The sequence below is a fragment of the Leuciscus leuciscus genome, assembly GCF_965113295.1.
Source record: "Leuciscus leuciscus genome assembly, contig: SUPER_11_unloc_6, whole genome shotgun sequence".
In the NCBI taxonomy this organism is placed as follows: domain Eukaryota; kingdom Metazoa; phylum Chordata; class Actinopteri; order Cypriniformes; family Leuciscidae; genus Leuciscus; species Leuciscus leuciscus.
In genome coordinates this window covers 25,595-46,312 of record NW_028118541.1, presented here as the reverse complement: position 1 = coordinate 46,312, position 20,718 = coordinate 25,595, and the positions used below count along the sequence as shown (strand labels likewise).

The 20,718-nt window shown below is 36.0% G+C and overlaps 1 protein-coding gene across 1 annotated transcript in view; it reads right to left on the bottom strand.

Annotated features, from left to right (window-relative positions):
• The window catches only part of LOC309510262 (ribonuclease inhibitor-like), a gene marked incomplete at its 5' end in the record, with an annotated part of 331,533 nt that overhangs the window by 290,375 nt on the left and 20,440 nt on the right, over positions 1–20,718 (bottom strand). Inside the window, 3 exons of the mRNA XM_082191275.1 lie at positions 6,177–6,347; positions 14,641–14,811; positions 19,515–19,685. Of these exons, the coding sequence (XP_082047401.1) occupies positions 6,177–6,347; positions 14,641–14,811; positions 19,515–19,685 (513 nt within the window). The remainder of the gene's footprint in view (positions 1–6,176; positions 6,348–14,640; positions 14,812–19,514; positions 19,686–20,718) is intronic.

Below are 20,718 nucleotides of genomic sequence, written 5' to 3'. Positions count from 1 at the left end.
CCATAAGGGTAAAAACGATGAAAAAGTATTTATGTGATAAAGTGGAGTATGGATGGAAAGGTTATATGAAGGATGTGCTGGACAAATGTAGTGGATGTGGGGAAGAAGGGCTTTTTATGGGATTGAAAAAGCCGATGTATGACAAAATGCCGCTGTTTTATCAGGAAGTGCTAAGTGTGTGTGCAGAGGTCATATACAGAAATATACAGTATGAGTGTGAAAATATAAATCAAGTTTTAAAACAACCAATATTTTTATATCCAAATTTTAGAATGAAAGAGAGAGTGTTTTATGACAAATTGTATATGAAAGCAGGAGTGAGACAAGTTAAGGATATAGCATATGATGTAAGAGGGTTCTTACCTAATAGAGCCTTATATGATTGTGTTTCGGAGTGGGATGATGAAATCGAAATGTCAAAAGTGGACTCGATGTGTGAAAATATTAAGACAAGTCTGCCCAGAGCCTGGGTAGAGAGTATTGAAAATGAAACTGTTAAACCTGGGGAATGGGGATTGCCAGATTTGTATTTTAGAGTTTGTGGTTGCGCAATAAAGACTCTGGATATATGCGGTACAAAGAAATCTCCTCTCACAATAGGCCAATGTCTGGGTATCTGAGAGAAAAACCTGGGCTGCGTTTCCCAAAGCATTGTGAGATAAGTTGATCGTAGAGGACATTGGTGGCAAATGGTCTTCACGATCAACTTCACAATGCTTCTGGGAAACGCAGCCCTGGACTGGAGCTCAGAGCCACTGCAGAGAGAATTACACAGAGCTGGCCAGTGAAATGAGACAACAGATACTCACTGTCACACATGCCTGGTATTATTATGGTTACAGTTATAATGCATGGATTGATTTGCACAGAAACAGAGTTTGATCAGATCAGAGAAGCTCTTCCTGCACATATTCAAGGTAATGTTCCACAATGGTTTAAGTGTCCCAGGACAGCAGTGAGCTCAACACTGCACAGCTGTGTCTTTAAAACACTTTGGCCAGTGGACAAATGAGAGCTACTTTTGACAGTTTGCATTTCCTCTATTACAGTGGTGAGATATTATACCTTCTATAATAAGAATAAATGAATAAACATCATGTTACACACAAAAACAAGCAAACTGTAAATTCAATAATCTTTTATGCTCTGTCTTCTGTTTGCTTTCTTGTGAACATGATGATCATCAGATTGACCCATCATTTCAGATGAATATGATCATTTTGTGTAGGCTAAATAAGTCTTCATCCAAAATGAACGTTATCTTATTACATTCAAATTATTATGTAAATACACTGTACAAAAAACACTTTTTTTTTTTTTTTTACTGATCGGTGATGGGACCGAGAGTGAAACTTACAAGTGTAGAATAGGTTAAAGAAAAACAATGTCGCAATGTGAAACCATCATGAAAGTTTAAATAATTAAGTAACAAAACAAATTTTCAGTTCAAGAAGAATTTCTTAGATGATGACTTCCGAGCAACTTCACCATTGATAAATGTAAAACCAGTTCATAAGAGACATAAGGGTGCATTCCTGTACACAAAGAAAATGTATTAAGGTTTCATGCTTTTTCAAACTGTCTTTGGATCTGAACCAAAAGTAAAAAAACAACAACAAACAAACAAAAAAACTTGCAGCTGCACATACAAAAAAAAAAAAAAAAAAAAGTAATGTCACAGTCTCTGCGTCTTCAGTCTCGGTGTCTTCGGTCTCTGCGTCTTCGGTCTCTGTGTCTTCGGTCTCTGTGTCTTCGGTCTCTGTGTCTTCGGTCTCTGTTGACTGTGTGACTGTGATGTCTCTGTAGCGGCTCCTTATTCACCATCAGCTGATCCTTAAACTACAATTAAACACACAGAGTCACATATGGAGTATGAGACATTACTGCGGTCACATCACATCAGTAGATTCATTTCAGAACAAACACAGGCAGAGATACATACAGAGTACATTAATATTACAGCCAGAGATATAAAGGTGAGGAGAACATCAGAGCTGTTGTTCTGCACGCGGGTGAACGACAAGATGAAGAAGATCCTGATCAAGACCATTGTGAACAGATCATCGTGTCAGGAACACTTCCCACTTATCGTCGTGGAAACGAAAGGTTCAGTCGATTATTCGCATTATATGAATGATGTGATGAACAGAAACTACTCTCGCAATTAATTGTAATCTTTTCTGGGAGTGATCTAGATTCTTCTGTGACAATGTCCTGCAGCCGAGAGTCAGAGCGGACCTCCTGTCGGACAACATCTATGTACTAACTGATTAAATGATAATACGGCATATGTAGTCCATTCCATAGAGACTGTGTGTGTTCTCAGAATAATGAGAACAAATAATGTTTATTACAGGATCTAAATAACTGAGCAGTTAAACTCGCTGTTCTCCAGAAAAATCCTCCAGGTTTTGCACATTTTTAGGTTTTCCAGAATCTTCTGCATATTTGACACCTTTCCAACAATGACTGTATGATTTTGAGATCCATATTTTTACATTAAGGACAATTGAGTGACTCGTACACAACTATTACAAAAGGTAAAAACATTTACTGATGCTTAAGGAGGAAACGATGTATTAAGAGCAGGGGGTGTAAACTTTAAACAGGATTATGATGATGTGTACATTTTGTTCAAAGATCATCTTTTTTTTTTTCATTCAGTACTGCCCTTCAGAAGCGAATACTTCCCGGTTTCACAGAAGACAAAATAATTACAATTTATCCTGTTCATGCAATTTAAAAAGTTTACACACCCCAGCTTTTATTGCATTGTGTTGCATCAGTAAAAAAAAAAAAAAAGTAAAAAAAAAAAATATATATAAAAAAAACAAATATTTTACTAAAATATTAAACTAAATGTTTACTAAAAACTACAAATATTTTTGTTTTCTTCAAGAAATACTGTGTAAAACTGATGTCATTAAAATAATATGCAGGGGAAAACCAAGTCCTATGTTTGGTGGACCCTTTGTGTTACAAACCTTATTAGTATTCCAAAGTATTCTAAATTATTTAGAAATATGTTACAAATTACTGTATTTTGTAATCTTTAGTAAATAATCTACTTACAATATAGTGTCTCCAGTTTATAATGTGGATCATTCTTCAGATCAGAGAGAAGCTTCACGGCTGATTCTCCTAGTTTATTCCCAGTCAGATCCAGATGTCTCAGGTGTGAGGGGTTTGATCTCAGAGCTGAAGCCAGAGCAGAACAACCTTCATCTGTGACTCCACAATCACTCAACCTGTAGAGAACAATGACACACTCTTCACTCTCTCAGTTCAGATCAGTTTAGCAGTGAATCCATTATTAAAGAGAAAATACAAACTTATAAACTTACAAACTCACAAATAAAATGTTTTGATGGATCATTGGACTGAGATCTAAAATGTCAAAGAGCTCAAAACGTGATTATTAAACATCTAGTCTTTAGATCTGTACTAATACAGTACGTATGGAGTAATGATTTGTTTTAATCGTGTAAAGAATATTTAAAAAAACAGTCCCTGCAGAAAGATGAACGTGATGAACTGCAAGAATAAATCCAGCATGTTCTTCATTTCTCAGTTCTGAATGTGTTGAGATCGAGTCGGTTTAAAATCAAGAGACTGAAGTGTTGATTGTGATGTGACAGTGTGTATTTCAGTGACTCAGTCCTGCAGAATCATGTTCCTGAAGAGCAGCTCATGTGTTCAATCTGTAAGAATTGATCAATTAGGAAATGCCGGACAGTCTGTTTGGGGAGCACCCAGACCCTGAGAGGACAAAGGACCTCTCTGGAAATTACCATTTGAACTCAGCATTTGTGAGGCAAAGTTACACCTCAGAACACATCTCTCCTCCTCTTCCTCACTCCCCCTCTCTCATGCTGAGACCACATGTAAATCACCCAAGAAAATGTATAGTTTAATGTGAATGATTATCACAGAGTATTTTTCATGTTTGGTATCATTTAAAATGTCACAGTGCGACTGGTACAAATGTCTCGTTTCCAAATAAGTAAAACAAAAGGTAATAAGGTTTTTGAGAGTTTATGGATAACTAGCACACTAGGAGGGGTTGGCCTCTAGACAAATGGTCTCCCAACACCCAAAGGTGTAACCTCTGAATGCAAATTTCCATTGTTAAAAGATATTTCCAAGTGAGAGAGGTCCTGGCTATTTAATGAAATGCAGCAGGGAATTCGAGGCCTTTTTCTGTACCTCAGATTCGCCCGTGAGGCTGAGAGAGAGAGAGATCTTCAGCCTCATGTATTTCTTATTGTTGGCAGGCATGAAAACAGGTCAGGGGTAAAAAAGGTGAGAAGGATGCGGCAGCAAAAAATCCAATCCAATCAACTTATATATATATATATATATATATATAGAGAGAGAGAGAGAGAGAGAGAGAGAGAGAGAGAGAGAGAGAGAGTGCTTTTTAATGTTAAATTCATCAATCTGGTGAAAATTATTTTAGTTACAGTGTCTGTCTACATTACTACTACATAATAATAGTTATAATATTAATCCCATGATAGTAATAGCCATATATTGTAAAACAAATGCACTGAAAAATAAAGGAAACTTTCATAATTAGTTTTGTACTAATTTCTATACTTGAAAGAGTATATTTCTATACTTCACATTAAAGGTGTGATTGGGCTAGCCCAGTGTCAATCAAGAAAAGAACCAAATGGGCCGCTGATCTACGTGTTTCATGGGGTGTCAGAAAAAAAAAACTAACGCTGACTTTTTATTGACCAATGCATTACGCACTAACCAAGCGCCGCCAATTAAAGCAGCACTCAGTTACTGTGTCCAAATTCAGGGTCTACATCCTTCGGAGTACTCATTTGAAGGATGTTACGTCACAGCGCCGCGACGAAGGCTGTCCAAATTCGTAGGATCCTTCAAATGCGGCCCACAAATACGTCCTCATTTTCCCCGAATTGGAAGGATGGGTGTGGTGGATCCTTTCCTGTCCTACCTATCCCATAATTCTTTTCGGCAGAGCGTAATGGCGGACGAAGCGAGCGGTAGCGGAGTGGGAGAGGGAGAGGGAGAGGAGTATGCTTTTCGATGTAAGTTTTTTAAAAACTGGGTTTAAAAAAAAAAAAAAAACATTTTCAGTGGTTGTCTAGTTAGGCATTTTGTTTTAGCGTTAAGCATTTTTTTTTACATTTGTACGTTTATATGTAAAAAAAACAACATTACTTTAGTAAACTAGCTTCTTCCTTACTGCCTGTGTGAATATCCCCTTACACACAGCTAATTTGTTAGTGATTGAAGCTGTTTTTAACGCTTCTAGGGACGAAAGAGCAGACAGAAGTGTTTATGTCACGGTTGCTAGGCGACAGGATATGAGCAACGGGTAAGGGAGGGAACTGAAAGAAGGGTAGGCTGTCCAAATTCACAAACACCGACTTCCGGGTTTTGCGGTCGTCGGAGGACCCCTCCTCCTTCAACCGGGTAGGAAGGATCCTAAGGAGGATGCAGACCCTGAATTTGGACACAGCCAGTAGCTTCGGGACTTCTTCGCTGTATTCTCGCTTTTTGCTCGCAGGTTTCTCGCTAGAGCTCCCCCCACAGCTTCGGAATAGATATTTGACAACACTGTTGTAAAAACTCGTTGGTGATTCTCAGACACCAGAGGCTATAGATTAACGACATCAAAGCAGATGGGACGTTCTTTAAAACGTCTTCTTCATTCGGGTTCGGACAGCGTGAGGGAGCGCAATAATGACAGCATTTTAGCAGATTTCTTTTGGCCGTAAAGCAATTGTTTACATCGCGAGACCTGATATCACGCGAGACTTCCTGACGCAGCGGCCCGCCGGCTCAAAGTTGCAAGTGCGGATTTTCCGCTCACGGGCACCAGGGGGGTGCGAAACGACCACCATTCAACCCGAAATAAGTAATATAACCATTCCAATGACTCCGAAGCTGTTCAGTTAAGGTAAAAAAAGTTACTTAGTTCACCTTTAATCAAAAAATACTTTGCCTCGAGAAAAGGACAGTAACAAGTTAAGACCTTCCGCGCTGGTCGGATGCCGGACTTTGGGACGATTTAGCGTGAGCTTACAAATCACTTACAGTTCAATAAGCTCAATAACACAGCAGCAGAAAAAGGCTGAACATTTCAAATATAGGAGACTTTACATTGTGTTTCATGTGTGAGTCATATATGATCTTACCACAGTGTCTCCAGTTTACAGTGAGGATCCTCCAGTACAGCAGAGAGCAGATGAACTGAATCTCCTAGTTTATTCCCAGTCAGATTCAGTTCTCTCAGGTGTGAGGGGTTTGATCTCAGAGCTGAAGCCAGAGCAGAACAACCTTCATCTGTGACTCCACAATCCCTCAACCTGTAGAGAACAATGACACACTCTTCACTCTCTCAGTTCAGATCAGATCAGTTTAACACAAGGGTCCGCAGCCGTACTGCAGGGGGTCCGTCAATTAATGCTTGATCACAAATCATTTTTTGTTAAAAAATTAAAACATGGGTAAAAAACATCACAAAGTCAAATTTAAATATAAGCACTCTCAAACGAATGCAAGATCTTCCTAAAACAATCTTCATCTGTGACTCCACAATATTTCAACCTGTAGAGAACAATGACGCTGTGTAAACAGTGTGTAAAATGACCATTTTATTAAAGATTGCAATGTGTGATGTGATTTGAATGTAGTGACAAGCAATGCCACTATATCCTACACTGCTTTATAAAGGATGCCGGTTCTCCATGAACTTCAGGAGAAACTGAGGGACAAATACCATGCAGTGCTGTAACTATGGAGTGATAAAGAGATAACATTAATAACACCTGAAGTGTAACTTTATCAATTAAATGTACTATATTTTAGTTCAATAATATTAATTTAATATTTTGAAGATATTTTTGTTTCTAAATATTTGTCCAATAATGATCCATTAATGGCCATTTAAAATAATATTTTTTTCTAATATGTTTATTACTTATATTACAATTAGATTTCATGCTTAGCATTTAGCATGCTAATATATGCTATTGCTAATTAATAGTTTCGTAGCAATCTAATACAATCTTATAACTCAGTCATGTGACACAAATATAAGAAATTGAATGAATTAATCCAGTTAGGGAACCATATTAAAATCACTTTAAAACTTCTTCATTGGGTTACTTGGAAATGACTTGATTCCACGATGTTGACATTATGTGAACAAATTATCTTTGTTGAACTTAATTGGTTCATCTGGAACTGATGTGCATGATTCAATCATTTAAATCCAACACACTTTTTCAGTGCATTGTTTTCTGTATTTTAAAACGAATTTTGGATTTACTGTAAATCCCTCTGGTCCTCTTCGTTTAGGGGTCACACTTGGCTCCTTCACAGTCAAAAGTGGCCGAAGCCTTAAAAAGTAATTTTTTTTTTTTGCTTTTTTTTTTTTTCAGGAAAACCAATGTAATATATTTTTGTTCAATAATATTTTTTTATTATTATTTCGAATTTAGAAAGGTTTCTATGGTACTATATGCAATAATTATAAATAAAAAAATGTATGAGCATTTTGTTCCATTAGAATTCATATTTTTATTTGTATTATTATTATTTTTCAATAAATGCAACATGTCACATTAGTGCAGGCCTTTAAAATCCATTTTTTGAAGTGAGAAAAGCGTCATCCAGTGGCGTTAAAAAGTAAAAACTTGTGTAATGTCGTGTAACCGCCTGTAGGCTGTACTGTTGCTCCCTATATAAATACATAGAGAGGCTTTTTGATTCCCATTGTTTTTTTTAGACATGATTTCTCCATTTTATTCGTTTTTTTTTTATTTATTTGGATATATATTTAGACATTCTAAAAGACTATTTTTGTCAAGTTTTAGATAATTTTGTTACATAAGTATCAGGTTTTGCATTATGATTACAATCAAACAATAATGTTTGGTTAGAAAAGGAACACAATGCAAGCATTTTTGTTAATCAGTATTTGATCATTAAAAAAATCTAACAAAATAAGGGATGGATAGTGATAATTCAAAACATTTTATACAGACATTTTGCAATTAATTGGTATTTTATTCAGTTTAATTCTATAAATGGTAATAAAACTTCAGAAGGGAACAGCAATTATGATCCAACAGCAAAAACAATAAAATAACAACAGCAAACAATCATTATCAAACTGTAGGTTAAAAAACAGGAATAAAAATGTAATTATAATAATAAATATTATTTTAACTATGTACATACAAACTGTAATTATTTTATGTATTGTTGCATATGCAGCAGATATCAGGAACACCTATTAGGCTAAAATAAGACCAAACAATTATTATTTGTTTGTTTGTTTGTTTGTTTGTTTGTTTGTGTGTGTGTGTGTGTGTGTGTGTGTGTGTGTGTGTGTGTGTGTGTGTGTGTGTGTGTGTGTGTGTGTGTGTGTGTGTGTGTGTGTGTGTGTGTGTGTGTGTGTGTGAGAGAGAGAGAGAGAGAGAGAGAGAGAGAGAGAGAGAGAGAGAGAGAGAGAGATCTTTTGTATTTTTTAATTTATTGATTTTATTTCGCATATTCTCAAAGTTTGCTGTTGCAGTCTTACCAGTTAATTTCTTTGTGTGTGTGTGTGTGTGTGTGTGTGTGTGTGTGTGTGCGCGCATTTGAGCGAGAGTCTCTTTTGTATTTTTCTTCATTTATTGATTTTATTTAGCATATTATCAAAATTTGCTGTTGCAGTCTTACCAGATCATTTCTCTCTCTGTGTGTGTGTGTGAGTGTGTGTGTGAGTGTGTGTGTGTGTGTGTGTGCGAGTGTGTGTGCGTGTGTTTGAGCGAGAGAGAGTCTCTTTTGTATTTTCTTCATTTATTGATTTTATTACGCATATTCTCAAAATTTACTGTTGCAGTCTAACTAGTTCATTTCTCTCTGTATCTGTGTGTGTGTGTGTCTGTGTTTGTTAATTTACAGTATGCATATTCCATAACAACCCGGCCCTCTACAAGAGTTTTAAACATTCCAAGCAAATCAGCATCTTCTCCTTCATTCTTACATGTATGGGATTTTAAAATAGACAGCTTTGCCTGTCCCACAAGAAAATTACCAAGTGTACATTGTACCTTCCATTCTTTCTTATACTTCACACCAAAAATGAACATATTTTTTGTAAACATAAAACCAAGCTTAGTAAACATTTTATCCAACAATTCAAACAAAGGAATTAATCTTGAACAATCACAAAAAAAATGAAAAACAGTATCGAGAATATTGCAAAAAGGCATGCAGATAAAACCATCTCATTAAATTTTGATACAAAACTGTTAGTTGCCGCACAATGGAGTACTCTCCACTGGAGGTCCCCAGACCTCTTAGGAATGGGGGGCTTATACAAACACCTCCATGATGGAGTTATTTCCGAAGAAATTGATAGATGTTCTCTCCATTTAGTATCAACACATCTTTTCAATTGAGTATAAAACAAGGATTTCACACACATACAATATAATATCTTTTTGCCAACATTATGAAACAATACATCTTCAAATCTTTTCAATAAAGTATCATTTAAATCTTCATCCAAATCAAGACTTATATTAACTCGAAGATCTGGAAAAATCATAGGCCTTTCATCATTCTCAATAAAATTGTTTACATAGGTCAAGAAAGACTGAGGAAAAGATTTTTTAAGATCTCCAATTATCCCTTCAACACATCTTTCTGATCTAAGCCCAACTCTATTAGCTATAGATTTAGCCGTATACCATTGACCCTTTGAAAAATCAATTAAATCTTTTACAGTAGCTATTCCTGTGTTTAAAAACTTGTCAATTACTGAACTCAGAATGGAAGAATTCCTTTTAAAGAGAGGATTAAAAAACAATGGTTCTAAAACACCATAATGTTTATCATCATCTCTCAATTTTTTAAACATTTGCCAGGCCTTTAATACAGTTACATAAAAGTTAGAAGAAGAAACACTTACTCTTGGATTTGGATTTTGGACAGATTTTTCAATTAGGAATAACTGCTTAGCTAATCCAACTCCCCCAATACTTTGTAAAACAGACAAACCTAATGCAATCCAGGGTATCTTATCTGAACAATATAATAGCCTTTGTAATGTTTGAAACCTCATTGTCTTAACTCTCGCCTCCAGATTTATAAGTCCTTGACCACCTTCTACAACTGGGAGATACAAAACTCCAGGAGGAAGCCAATGATAACCATCCCAAAAGAATTTAACAAAGACTTTTTGAATACCAGTCAATAACTCTTCAGGGGGATTCAACACTGTAAATCTGTGCCACAACATTGAGGCTGCCAGATTATTAACGATTAAACATCTCCCTCTGAAAGATAACCTCGGGAGAATCCATCTCCACTTCTGTAGTTTCCCCACAATTTTATCAACTAATCCTTCCCAATCATTTTTCATATAAGTATCAGATCCTAAATATATCCCAAGAACTTTAAAACCATCTTTGATCCATTCACATTGTTGTGGGATTTGAGGAGGATCTATATCCCTCAACTCGCCTAACAGAAGGGATGTACATTTATCCCAATTGATTCTAGCAGATGTAGCTTTTTGAAAAGTTTTCAAACTAGAAGTCAAAGCAGCCATATCATCAATGTTCCTTATGAAAACAGTTATATCATCAGCATAAGCTGTGAGTTTTACAGGTGGGATCTCTGGAAAACCAGGAATACAGAATCCATATAGTCGTTTCCTCAAATGTGACAACAAAGGCTCAATAGAAATTGAATATAGAAGTCCTGAAAGAGGGCATCCTTGTCGTATACCTCTTGTTACTGCAAAAGGTCTAGTTAGACAACCATTAATCTTAAGCATACTAGATGTTTCACTGTAAAGCAGTTTAATACAAGAGACAAATTGTGGTCCAAAGCCAAAGGCCTTCAGAGTCTTTAGTAAATAAAAGTGATCCACTCTGTCAAAAGCTTTTTCTTGATCTAAAGATAAGAGTCCAATATCAATTTGATGTTTTTTAGCAACTGCAATAATGTCTCTTAGCAAAAACAAGTTGTCGAAAATTGTCCGCTCAGGGATACAGTATGACTGATCTTCATGAATTATAGTTGCCATACATTTCTTCAACTTATTAGTTATAGCTTTTGACAGTATCTTAAAATCAGTACACAGCAACGACACAGGGCGCCAATTCTACAAAAGTCCAAGATCTCCTTTCTTAGGGATTAATGTCAACACTGCCCTCCGACAGCTTAGGGGTAAAACACCTTGATTAAAGGACTCCAAAAAAACATCATACAAATCATGTCCAATCACATTCCAAAAGCTTTTAAAAAACTCAGCAGAGAGATCATCCACACCAGAAGATTTGCCACTGTTCAGCCCTTGCACAGCACTTGAAAGCTCATCAAAAGTCAAGAATTCTTCCAATTCCATCTTTTCTTCTTTAGACAACTGTGGAAGATCTAGAAGAAGTTCTTCAACTGCTACTTCATCACAAAATTCGGACTGATAAAGTTTTTCATAAAAAGAAATAGCAGAAACTATCATTTCTCGTTGATTGGTTATTTCTTTGCCATTAGGAAGTTTTAGTTTGTGAAAAAATTTCTGCTCTTTAGATTTTTTTCTCCAGTCCGAAAAAAAAAAGCAGTTGGAGCATCCATTTCATTGCACTTCACATATCTTGTTCTGACAAGTGTCTCCTTCTCCTGCTCTTCCAATAAATCCTTCAAAAGGCCTTTGTTCTCTTTAATGATATCACCTCCTCCCTGATTGCTGAGACTTTGTTGAAGAATTTCTTGCTCTATCATCTTCATCTTCACTTTCAAGTTCTCAGTATTATTTGCTGTGTATTGTTGACAAAAAACCTTTATCTGGACTTTTCCCAGATCCCACCATTGACTAAGAGATGAATAACTACCTCTCTCTTCTCTCCAAGACTTCCACAAAAGACCAAAAGAGTGCACAAAGATGTGATCTTGAAGTAATGTATTATTAAAGTGCCACTGTGACTTATAGGATTTAGGTGACAAGACAGACATAGACATAGAGATATAATGATGATCTGATATAGATGTAGGGGAAATACGATTACTAAAAAATCTTCCTTTATTGCATTCCTCAATATAAAAACGATCCAATCTGGCAGCAGAAACCTTATTTGAATTAATTTTCAGCCAAGTATATTGTTTAACTTGAGGATAAACATCCCTCCACAAATCTACAAGACTATGTCTATTAATTAAAGATTTAAGAACATCAGGTTTTTCCTGGCTGAAAATGAGGCGGAGGTAGCAAAATCCGATAGCTCGGTACCTCTAGGGGGGTCCGGGGGCATGCCCCCCCGTAAGAACATTTTGTACATTTCAAAGATAAATGCATTAATCTGGTGCATCTTTTTATGTATAATGACCACTAGAAGGTGAAAAACTTTTTTTCAAGCATGTATTTATTTATTTTTAGGCATTTTAATAATCAGATAATTTGATTTTATTTACAGTTCATAGGGGGCCATGAAATTACAAAACAGTACTAGTAAATTACGTGACTGCTACTTGTGATAGCTTATTTTATAAAAACGGCAGAAGAATTTCGGCTATTGCCTAAGTCAGGCTGGCTCTATGGATATATTTTAAGTAACCTAACTAGTTTGAGAGCCGAAGCTTAAGAAAAACAGTATCGGTACCTGGCTGTGACAAGTGAAGGCACTTCGATGCTGCAGAGAAGGTGCTTCTTGACTTTCGTGCGTCTGTGGAGGTTGTGATAACTGACAGGTGATGTTGAAAAGGGGGAGGGGCAGGGGCTCGTGCGCTTTCGCAGAAATTTACCTTGCTCCGTTTGAGACAAGCACGTTTAGGTGCTTAAAGCCCTGCATTTCAGCCCGAGCCCGACGTGCCAATATTATTATTATTGACTTATTTATGCCCCTAGGGCCGGGCTTCGGGCCAATTCTCACGTCATAATTCACATGCGGCCCGGGCCTCAGGCTTTTTTTGGGTTATCCTTCTTTTTATATTTTTAGACATTAATTTAAAAAATATGAGAAGCTGACGACGACGATAGAAAAACAAACATAGAAAGACATTTCATAACCTCATAACTTTCATAATCTTAAAGTAAAGTACAGATACGTGAAAAATGTACTTAAGTAAAGTAACAAAGTATTTGTACTTCGTTACATTCCACCACTGGCAACTCCACACACTCCTTGCTCACGCGCTCCCCACAAACACGCCGCACATGCGCACAGAGAGAGAGAGAGAGAGAGAGAGAGAGAGAGAGAGAGAGAGAGAGAGAGAGAGAGAGGGGGGGTCTTATTTGCGTCACTCCTTCATTGCTGTGCACTTTTTTTCTGCACAGCGGCTGATTTGTAGTTTGTACCACCAAAAGTTTCTCTGAGTTTTCGTATTTCCCATTCATTTCCTGTCGGTCATTTTTGAAGGAACCAAGTGTGACACTTTTTTTTACGACCCTTTACCATATCCGAATCATGTCTATGATTATTTTGTGTGTGTTCACAAAGCTAATACAACAAACGTCACCAAGTGTCATCCCATTCAGATGAAGCAAGATTAATCATTTTTAAACCGAAGAGGATCAGAGAATGTCAACATTGAAAAGTGGAAGATTAATCAATTTATTAAAGAAATGTTAATTATTAGAAACCTTTTTGTCCCTGATATTATTATTTTTTTTCTATTTCTATTTCTTTTTTTATATTGTGCTCTGTTCTTTAGGACATTTATTATAGTTTTGTTTTGTCTTATTGTAATGATATTTACTGCAATACAAAACTTTACTTCCGCATTCCTCGATTCCTATGGAAGTCTGTGGGTGTTGTAACTCTGTCAGTTCAAAAACACTGTTGTTTTAATATAACATTTATACTTTGTGTATTTGTGTAATGTTTTGTCTTGTTTGTGATGTGGAGTAATTATATATATATATACACTATATAGTACTGTGCAAAAGTCTTAGGCATGTTAATCATTTTTCTGTTTCTTCATGTAATCACAGACGGACTCGATGATGGTGAGATCAGATCATACCGGCTGTTGTCAGATTCCTTGTGCATACACAAATCTCACTGGATTATTACAATTAATGGCAAAAAGAATGTTTGGAAATCTAAACTGATATTTCCTACTGACACATTACAGCAAAATATATAAATAACTGACTTAAAACCATCTTTTTTGGGGGGGGGGGGGGGGGGGGGGGGGGGGGTATTAACATGCCTAAGACTTTTGCACAGTACTGTATACACTGGGGAGAACATTTATGTTTTAGGATTAGCATGTTTAATCAAGCATTGGCTCACCTGTGATGTTCACTGATTTAACTGAATATTTATTTAATGTGCATTTGGACTGAAGTAAGTATCACTTGTAATTTATTGTTTAACTGAGTGTCTATGAATCACATAAAATACTGGTTTTGGTTTTCCTGGCCAAACTATAATTGTACAGAAAATGCGCTCTCAATAAAATGTATTCATTTGTCTCTCATCTGTGTTGTGTGGATGTGTAATTGTTTGGTTGGACTCCTTCTTCAGACCCGAAAACAAGCTAGAGTTTAACAAGCAAAGTTGGTGATCATTGAGTAAAAAAGTTAAAAACTATTAAATAACTAATACATAATATATTTACCAAGGACAAAATATGTGTTTATCAGAGAGTTCATCTTACCCCAGTTTCTCCAGTTTACAGTGAGGATCCTCCAGTACAGCAGAGAGCAGATGAACTGATTCTCCTAGTTTATTCTCAGACAGATCCAGATCTCTCAGGTGTGAGGGGTTTGATCTCAGAGCTGAAGCCAGAGCAGAACAACCTTCATCTGTGACTCCACAATCACTCAACCTGTAGAGAACAATGACGCTGTGTAAACAGTGTGTAAAATTAATATTTTATTAAAGATTGCCCATGAACTTGAGGAGAAACTGAGGGACAAATACCATGCAGTGCTGTAACTATGGAGTGATAAAGAGATAACATTAATAACACCTGAAGTGTAACTTTATCAATTAAATGTACTATATTTTGGTTCAATAATATTAATTTAATATTTTGAAGATATTTTTTGTTTCTAAATATTTGTCCAATAACGATCCATTAATGGCCATTTAAAAATAAATAAATAATTCTAATATGTTTATTACTTATATTACAATTGGATTTCATGCTTAGCATTTAGCATGCTAATATATGCTATTGCTAATTAATAGTTTCGTAGCAATCTAATACAATCTTATAATTCAGTCATATTTTTGTTCAATAATATTTTTTTATTATTATTTCGAATTTAGAACGGTTTCTATGGTACTACTAAAAAAAAAATGTATGAGCATTTTGTTCCATTAGAATTCATATTTTTATTTGTATTATTATTATTTTTCAATAAATGCAACATGTCACATTAGTGCAGGCCTTTAAAATCCATTTTTTGAAGTGAGAAAAGCGTCATCCAGTGGCGTTAAAAAGTAAAAACTTGTGTAATGTCGTGTAACCGCCTGTAGGCTGTACTGTTGCTCCCTATATAAATACATAGAGAGGCTTTTTGATTCCCATTGTTTTTTTTAGACATGATTTCTCCATTTTATTAGTTTTTTTAAAATTTATTTAGATATATATTTAGACATTCTAAAAGACTATTTTTTTTAAGGTTTAGATATTTTTGTTACATAAGTATCAGGTTTTGCATTATGATTACAATCAAACAATAATGTTTGGTTAGAAAAGGAACACAAAGCAAGCATTTTTGTTAATCAGTATTTGATAATTAAAAAAATCTAACAAAATAAGGGATGGATAGTGATAATTCAAAACACTTTATACAGACATTTTGCAATTAATTGGTATTTTATTCAGTTTAATTCTATAAATGGTAATAAAACTTCAGAAGGGAACAGCAATTATGATCTAACAGCAAAAACAATAAAATAACAACAGCAAACAATCATTATCAAACTGTAGGTTAAAAAACAGGAATAAAAATTGAATTATAATAATAAATATTATTTTAACTATGTACATACAAACTGTAATTATTTTATGTATTGTTGCATATGCAGCAGATATCAGGAACACCTATTAGGCTAAAAAAGACCAAACAATTATTGTGTGTGTGTGTGTGTGTGTGTGTGTGTGTGTGTGTGTGTGTGTGTGTGTGTGTGTGTGTGCGTGCGCATTTGAGCGAGAGAGTCTCTTTTGTATTTTTCTTCATTTATTGATTTTATTTTGCATATTATCAAAATTTGCTGTTGCAGTCTTACCAGTTCATTTCTCTCTCTGTGTGTGTGTGTGTGTGTGTGTGTGTGTGTGTGTGTGTGTGTGTGTGTGTGTGTGTGTGTGTGTGTGTGTGTGTGTGTGTGTGTGTGTGTGTGTGTGTGTTTGAGCGAGAGAGAGTCTCTTTTGTATTTTCTTCATTTATTGATTTTATTACGCATATTCTCAAAATTTACTGTTGCAGTCTTACCAGTTCATTTCTCTCTGTGTCTGTGTGTGTGTGTGTGTGTGTGTGTGTGTCTGTGTCTGTGTCTGTGTCTGTGTGTGTGTGTGTGTGTGTCTGTGTGTGCCTGTGTGTGTCTGTGTGTGTCTGTCTGTGTGTGTGTGTGTCTGTCTGTCTGTGTGTGTGTGTGTGTGTGTGTGTGTGTGTGTGTGTGTGTGTGTGTGTGTGTGTGTGTGTGTGTGTGTGTTTCATTGCTGTGCACTTTTTTTCTGCACAGCGGCTGATTTGTAGTTTGTACCACCAAAAGTTTCTCTGAGTTTTCGTATTTCCCATTCATTTCCTGTCGGTCATTTTTGAAGGAACCAAGTGTGACTAGGGATGGGTACCGAAACCCGGTATTAAACGGGCCCCGGTGCTGAATTTTGAAAGACCGCTGGATCGTTAAGCTCGGACGTTATCGGTTCTGCTGTCGGTACTAGAGAAATTATGAAAGTGCACGTGCTATTTTGCTATTAAGAAATTATTATCTTGCGAATTTAATCTCGCCAGCCACTTCTATATATAATAATATTGAACCATTTGTCTGTGATGCATTTTTGCTAAAGAGATAGAGTGTGTGTGTGTGTGTGTGTGTGTGTGTGTGTGTGTGTGTGTGTGTGTGTGTGTGTGTGTGTGAGAGAGAGAGAGCGATCTTTCACGCAAAGCCACGGCGCGCGCAACACAACAGCCCTGCTTAATGAGTGACGATGAGGACAGAACATTCAAAAGGTTACACTTTAGATCTTTGATATTAAACTAATTTTATTTTAGATTTAGATTTTGGCTTCCAATGATTATAAAAAAGAAGATATTTGAGGTGTAACCATTAAAAACTAAAGCCACATTCTCTCCAGCGCAACTTCCTTCCCTTCACAGAGCGATGCACTGTCATTTCTCCCTAAAACCCAAAAGTAACGTCAGAATCTGCACGATCGGTGATTGTTGTAAAATGTAGTCTATACTTTTGCTAAACTGCGAGACGCGTTTGATAATAAAAGGCTATTAAAAGTACCAAAATTGACGCAATAGACGCTGTTCCAAAATGCGGCGCACGCTCTGAAACACACCGCAACGAGACAAGCAGCAACATATATTTTGGGCTTCGTGTGCGCATCTAAACTATCAAATACACAAATATGTCAAAATGGCCGTCTTGGAGATTCACTTAAACAGTTTATTCACTTAAATACAGTTTATGTCTTAAATCGGCGTAAATAGTTGGGAGAAAATATGAGGCTTAATAATGATTAGATCTGCATTTGGTCTTAAAGAGGCAGCAGTCTAATAATCCTGCTGACGATTGCTCCATTAATGTGAATCAAACAACAAAAGGCAAAGAGAAAATCAGTCACAGCTCTTGAATTATATAAGCTTTAATCTATCTATGATAAACTATGCAGTGTTATTTTACATCTGACTTTATTAGATGTCTTTTTAACCCATATTACTCCTGAACAGTAATGTCAGTGGACATTACTGAAATTAAAGCACTGGGTATATAATTTGTATATTTGTTTTATTGTATACTTTTTTGTTTGACCATGTGTTTGTACTTTGTTTTTGGCGTCCTGTCTGTCTATATAAAACACAAAAGCCAGCACCCTTCTGCATAACATACATGTTTTATTTGTTTTGTTAAAGCATTGCTTTTTCTTTTGCTATAGATATTTATTTTACATTTCAAAATATAAAGCAATATTAATTATGTTCTAAATAATTTTTTCCCCTTTTTTTAATATAACAAAAAGAACCGATAAGAATACCGTTAAAGTACCGGATCGATAAGGAGTATCGGTAAGAGTAGTAATACCGTTAAAACCTTAACGATACCCATCCCTAAGTGTGACACTTTTTTTTTTTTTTTTTACGACCCTTTACCATATCCGAATCATGTCTATGATTATTTTGTGTGTGTTCACAAAGCTAATACAACAAACGTCACCAAGTGTCATCCCATTCAGATGAAGCAAAACAATTAAATTAAAAACGTGTTCAGTCATTTTTAAACCGAAGAGGATCAGAGAATGTCAACATTGAAAAGTGGAAGATTAATCAATTTATTAAAGAAATTGTAATTATTAGAAACCTTTTTGTCCCTGATATTATTATTTTTTTTCTATTTATTTTTCCTTTTTTATATTGTGCTCTGTTCTATAGGACATTTATTATAGTTTTGTTTTGCCTTATTGTAATGATATTTACTGCAATACAAAACTTTACTTCCGCATTCCTCGATTCCTATGGAAGTCTGTGGGTGTTGTAACTCTGTCAGTTCAAAAACACTGTTGTTTTAATATAACATTTATACTTTGTGTATTTGTGTAATGTTTTGTCTTGTTTGTGATGTGGAGTAATTATATATATATACTATATATTACTGTGCAAAAGTCTTAGGCATGTTAATCATTTTTCTGTTTCTTCATGTAATCACAGACGGACTCGATGATGGTGAGATCAGATCATACCGGCTGTTGTCAGATTCCTTGTGCATACACAAATCTCACTGGATTATTACAATTAATGGCAAAAAGAATGTTTGGAAATCTAAACTGATATTTCCTACTGACACATTACAGCAAAATATATAAATAACTGACTTAAAACCATCTTTTGGGGGGGGGGGGGTATTAACATGCCTAAGACTTTTGCACAGTACTGTATATACTGGGGAGAACATTTATGTTTTAGGATTAGCATGTTTAATCAAGCATTGGCTCACCTGTGATGTTCACTGATTTAACTGAATATTTATTTATTGTGCATTTGGACTGAAGTAAGTATCACTTGTAATTTATTGTTTAACTGAGTGTCTATGAATCACACATAAAAATACTGGTTTTGGTTTTCCTGGTCAAACTATAATTGTACAGAAAATGAGCTCTCAATGAAATGTATTCATTTGTCTCTCATTTGTGTTGTGTGGATGTGTAATTGTTTGGTTGGACCCGAAAACAAGCTAGAGTTTAACAAGCAAAGTTGGTGATAATTGAGTAAAAAAGTTAAAAACTATTAAATAACTAATACATAATATATTTACCAAGGACAAAATATGTGTTTATCAGAGAGTTCATCTTACCCCAGTTTCTCCAGTTTACAGTGAGGATCCTCCAGTACAGCAGAGAGCAGATGAACTGAATCTCCTAGTTTATTCTCAGACAGATACAGATCTCTCAGGTGTGAGGGGTTTGATCTCAGAGCTGAAGCCAGAGCAGAACAACCTTCATCTGTGACTCCACAATCCCTCAACCTGTAGAGAACAATGACACACTCTTCACTCTCTCAGTTCAGATCAGATCAGTTTAACACAAGGGTCCGCAGCCGTACTGCAGGGGGTCCGCCAATTAATGCTTGATCACAAATAATTTGTTAAATTAAAAAAATAGTAAAAAACATCACAAAGTCAAATTTAAATATAAGCACTCTCAAGCGAATGCAAGATCACCCTCAGTTGATTCTGTAATAATATCATACTGGCAAACTCTCAAGTGTGGTTTTGTGTTTGAGCTCTGGAGAACGTCAAATGTTTTTACAGCGGTGAGTAATGTAGCCAATCACAGTCATGTTTGTTGGTCTATTGAACGCAGCCAATCAGAGGGGTTTCATTTTGTCAGAATCCACTCACCGAGATATAAAGGCCCTGTCCTAAATGGCACACCTCACTTTCAGTCTTGTAGACTTACAATGGCTTCTGCGTGCCCATTAAGTCCATAGGGTGTCCCATTTAGTAGTTTTAGGTTTCAGAAGGGTACTCACGAGCGCCCCTCTGCGGTCGATATGTGCTCTAAATGCGCACTGAAGCGAGCTCCACAGCTGACTTGTTCACGACAGTCAAAGCGGCGTTACGTCAGGAAAGTGCGGACTCAGAGGAAGACCGCGAGTGTTTAGGGTGCCATTTGTGACAGGGCCAAACTCACAATTGCGTGACATAAATAGCAATTGCAAGAAAAAGTCCGAATTGCGAGTTTATACCTTGCAATTCTGAGGGGAAAAACAGTCAGAATTGTGAGATAAAAAGTCACTGTTTAACATGTTCAAACAAATAATGTAGCAAAATGATCATTCAAATGTTATTTTTCTTAATTGCATTTACACCCACAGTTAAGACACTTGCGATTGCATTTTCATTAAATGTCCCGCAATGAATGAAGCAAAATTCAATGTGCAAATTGAAAATGCATTCCGCCGTCAATCACTGCGTGAAGTTGGCCCCGCCCCCTCCCTCCCTGTCAATCACTGTGTGAAGTTGGCCCCGCCCCCTCCCTCCCTGTCAATCACTGTGT